We start from the raw sequence: 4,593 nt of genomic DNA on the forward strand, positions 1-4,593 counted from the left end.
CAAGCATCTTTTTAATGTCAACTTCAGAGTACTTGTGTGTACAATCAGAGTGTTTTTAACACAATAATTTTGCGAGTTCCATTTTTATTGAAAAAGCAGAAGAAAACACTATATAGCCCTGACGTAGAAATTAAAAAATATGTTAAAATCCTGACTTTAAAATAAACTTCTCTGTTTTATGACTAAAGTGCATGATGAATTATTTATCATGTTAAAATGTAAAATTTTCGAATGACTTTTAATATAAATTAGATTCAAATATGGGAAAATTACAAATAAGAGGAAAACTAAGGAAGTCTTTTTGAAATCCATTTGTTACCCTTTGTTTGAATGGATGGGATTTTTAAAGATAATCTTTTATGCTTCTTTTATAAAAGTTTATCTTCACGATCTGTACTCGTGCATGAACAGAATGCCCCTTAATAAATGATGGCGCATTAATAAGTCTTAGCGGGAATGGCTAAAACTTTATACTTAAGAACCATTTTGATTCGTGGTGGTCAGTGCTATTGGACGTACAAAATATTGCTTTGTCATGGAGCATAATTTCCTGGATAAGTCTTATTTACAGAAGATTCAATAAACAAATACTTTAAGAATGTTTTCGTTCATGGATTTAAATTCGCAGGTTAGGGTAACCCACGTAATCCACGAACATTGGTCTCCCACGAACACTGATGAAGCCACAGTAATCAGCATTTATATGCACAATTTCACGCATATGTACAGTGACCATAGGAAATGCCAAGTATATAAACTAATTTATTCTTTGCATACTTGGGCAGGCAAAACCAGAGGTTCTTGCAAAACACGACGATTTGTTTTGTTTACAATTTACAATGAAATATGGAGATAACGAACTGTCAGTAATCAAGCTCAAAAGTCCATTGAGACAAAACAAATCGGGAGCAGAGCAAACATGGACCTCTAAAAAACATCAGAGGTGGGATCAGGTGCCATGGATGAGTAAACATTCCCTGTCAACCGGTCACCTCCGACGTATGATCATTGTCATGATTGGGCAAACGGAAAAATCCGTAGACAATTCAGTGATTAAATAATGACCTAACAATTAGTATGAAAATCGACAATTAGCATTTTACTTAATGACAGATTGTATTTGCTGACAAGGTCATCGTGTCGACCATAGAACTTGCAAAATGATGACTTTAAACGAGACTGTTGATATCCTTGTTTCATCTGCTTGTTTATCAATAGCTTGCCTCGTTTTAGAAATTGTTTGTACTTAGAGCATGTTCTTATGTATTGAATTAACTGGGAAATGTAAACCAGGTAATAAGGGTATATAACTATATACGTAAGATCATAAAGTTTTGTTATTAAGTTATCATTAAAGTCTTTTTCTAGTAAAATATCCAAATATAAAACAGGATCTAGGGTATTTTTTTTATATCAAGTTCACTGGGATATATCGAGTAGATATATGAATGGAAGTAACTATTGTTAAATGATAATATTTAAATGTCGAGTTGAAGGCCAGAGTGAGTGTCTTTTTTTTCTCATGTATAAGATTTTGAATAAATTCTGCTTCATCTGAATACAAAAATAGGTCTGCTACTAAAGGGGCGCATGGGAATTCCGACAGATCATTTGAAGACCTGATCTCCAAATACTTCATAGATATTGCCATCGAGAAAATAAAGCATTTTTCTAATATCTACTTCAGAGTACTTGTGTGTACAATCAGAATGTTTTAAGCAAAATAATTTTGCAAATGACCAATGATAAAGTACGTTAGTTTACGACTTCCATTTTTATTGAAAAAGCACCTGTCTATGATGTCAAAAAGCCTGGACTTCAATTTATCGTGGGAAATGGTTGTATAAAGTGTTTAAAAGTCATACCTCTAATGTCATTGATTTTAGTAAAGTTTTGTGATTTCAAATTTTCTTAAAGTTCCTTGGAGTTTTTAAACATCCACATCCGATTTGCACCACTTCTCGAATATATTGTTGTACAGTACCCCTGAATTACTGTCATAGACATAGAAAGGTAACCGCTAAAACAGAATAAATTTAAGCCCTGATTAATCTTAATGCCCTTGAAACATAAACATTGAATACAACACATTTTATTTTATTTTAAATGAAGTTAAAATACATCACGGTAAAAATACCGCATTTTTACTCCTTGTACTCTCACTTTTGTCTATTTTAAAGTAGGCGCACACATAGCCCCAGCGACAATTTACTGCAATAATGAGCAATCAAGAGCCTCAAGTATTTTTATCAGTACGTCTAGATATAATCATATATTTAGGGAATTTCAGAGAGCACACAAGATTGCCAGAAAAGCATTAGAATATTATTCTCTTTATTATTTGTTATATGTTATTTTTTGTTGGAAAGTGTACCATAATCACTATATCTGTTGTATATTAAATCTTAAAAAATAGTTATTGTTTTTATTTGTGTTTATTTGAATGCGTTCTAATTTCATTTAATATATTTACAAAATCTAGGATACATTTTAAATGATGAATATAAATTCCATAACAAAATATGATAACATTTTAATTGACTAAAAGAGAATACCGATTATTTACAAATGAAGTGAATCAGTCAAAATTTTTATTTTTAAAACATCAAATGTTGTAGTAGAAATCTATACCAATTGTACATGAAGTCAATAAACATAAGGAGATTCAAATAAAAAAGAATCACAGTGTGTATACCTGTACCTCACACAACTGTAAGAAGTTATTTAGAATTTGAACTTTTACAAATCGCCCATTAGTCTCTTCTGCGCAAGCTATGTCGATAACTTGTCGTGTAAGTCCAGGGCCTTTGAAGGATCCACAAGTCTTGTACTGCACTCCATCCACGGAGGCTAAAATGGAGGCGTTTTGAAATCTTTCTCCTGCACATAAACATAAAAGTATACATTTACATGTAATTAACAACTTTTTTTATCCAATATTATGCATGTTATGCATGCTGTAGTGTCAGATAATACACCCAACCATTGCAATATTTTAAGCCTTCGAAGGAGAAGACAGATATAGAGGATATTCAATGTTTTGTACTTTTGGAATTTATTTCTTGATCATGAGTGGGAAAGAATTTTTTGATATTTTCAGGAATGCAATGCAGTTTGAAATATCAAAAAAAAAAATCCTGTCTCACGATCGCAAGTGAAATAGATTCCTTATCCCGCTACAACAATTAACACAGTGTCACAGGCTGTGACGTCATAGTTGAGCAGTTGAGACGTCATAGCTTAGCAGTTGTGAGATTGAAATCATTGTAACATGGATTTTAGCAACATATTTGGGAAGAAGTTGGCATTTTAATTTAGTCTCTATCAAGATGGTTTAGTTAATATTTCCATCTAATTACAAGCAAGAAAATATTTTTTTTTTTACCAATTTTGATATCCTTTCACACTGTGACAGAATATTATTTTGGTATCCTTTCACACTGTGAGAGAATATCACTTTTGTTCAATAAATAAATCACAGTATTTCACTGTTGAAATTGTAATAAAGAGAATTATTAAATTCAAGCTTTAATTCAAATATGGCGTGAAAAGTTTATTAGAATCAATATCAGGCATGATAAACATCTGAACATCAATCGGGATGTATAGTGAAAATTCGCTTGTACTTTAACAAACTTCTGTCCCGTAGGAATTGATAATGTATAAAAGTCTGCATATTCATATATACTTTTTAGGAATATTAGAATATTCGTTTTCAAAAGATAACACGGCAAAACTACTACAATTGGCAATATTGAAGTTATTATAGCATGGCAACACATCAACATTACGGTAATTGAATTAAAGTAAGATATTATAGCATGGCAAAACATCAACAATAGGACAATTGACTTCAAGTAAGACGTTATAGCAAGAAAACACATCAACATTACGCCAATTGACTTGAAGAAAGATATTATAGTATGGCAGATAAATACTTCATCATAAGATGTTTTCCGTCCTCAAGTGCTCAAAAGGCACGACTATTTTGTTTCAAGTAATTTTTCTTCGAAGGTATATCACCTTTTAATTTGGAGTTCATTACGCCCCTCTTCGCCACAATATGGACCAAGCCTTTAATTTATGAACTAGCTTAAAAGAAAAAAAATCATATATATGATGTTCTAGACTAGAAAGCAGAGTTCTTACCAGCAACATCCATTCTGTTAAAAATTCTGACAAAGGATATATCGTGAACGATTCTTAAATCAACCTGAAAGAATGGCATATGTTCGAACTTGGATACAAAACAACGGTGTCCTTTCGCGACTGAGGAAGAAAGAATTCCATCCACGGCTAGAGTAGGGGGATCAATAGAGTCAAACATTGACGAAGATGTTATTGGCTTTCCCAAAGCCGAATTTCCATTCGATGAACGTTCTAATATAAAGAAAAGTAAAAAAAAAAAACCATCGTATCTTTTCCTTTCCCACTGTTGCAGATATGACTGTACTTTTGATTTAAATAGAAAAAGTTCAAATTTTTTAATTTCGGGAATAAGGAAATATTAAAGCTACAAAAATATCATATTTGTAAATTGTCGTACTTACCGAATTGACACCATTCACTGTATTCAGACACAGAGGTGTCTGA

At 31.9% G+C, this 4,593-nt stretch overlaps 1 protein-coding gene across 1 annotated transcript; it reads right to left on the minus strand.

Moving 5' to 3' along the window:
• Positions 1 to 2,654: 2,654 nt before the first annotated feature.
• On the minus strand, positions 2,655 to 4,382 carry LOC133191351 (uncharacterized). The gene is made up of 2 exons (XM_061327098.1): positions 4,150 to 4,382; positions 2,655 to 2,880 (listed from the first exon to the last, which is right to left on the minus strand). The coding sequence occupies exons 1-2, from the start codon at positions 4,325 to 4,327 to the stop codon at positions 2,681 to 2,683; spliced, it is 378 nt and encodes a 125-aa protein (XP_061183082.1). The 5' UTR covers positions 4,328 to 4,382; the 3' UTR covers positions 2,655 to 2,680.
• Positions 4,383 to 4,593: the final 211 nt, after the last annotated feature.

Source organism: Saccostrea echinata, unplaced genomic scaffold (genome assembly GCF_033153115.1).
Source record: "Saccostrea echinata isolate AGI-Se365-2 ecotype Australia unplaced genomic scaffold, CSIRO_AGI_Sech_v1 ptg000023l, whole genome shotgun sequence".
Taxonomy (NCBI): Eukaryota; Metazoa; Mollusca; class Bivalvia; order Ostreida; family Ostreidae; genus Saccostrea; species Saccostrea echinata.

Bases quoted from the DNA above. Each gene is read 5' to 3' on its own strand.
- LOC133191351 (XM_061327098.1), bottom strand. From the start codon at position 4,327: ATGTTTGACTCTATTGATCCCCCTACTCTAGCCGTGGATGGAATTCTT. The intron at 2,881-4,149 runs GTAAGAACTCTG...GTTTATGTGCAG, and splicing joins TAACAGAATGGATGTTGCTG to GAGAAAGATTTCAAAACGCC.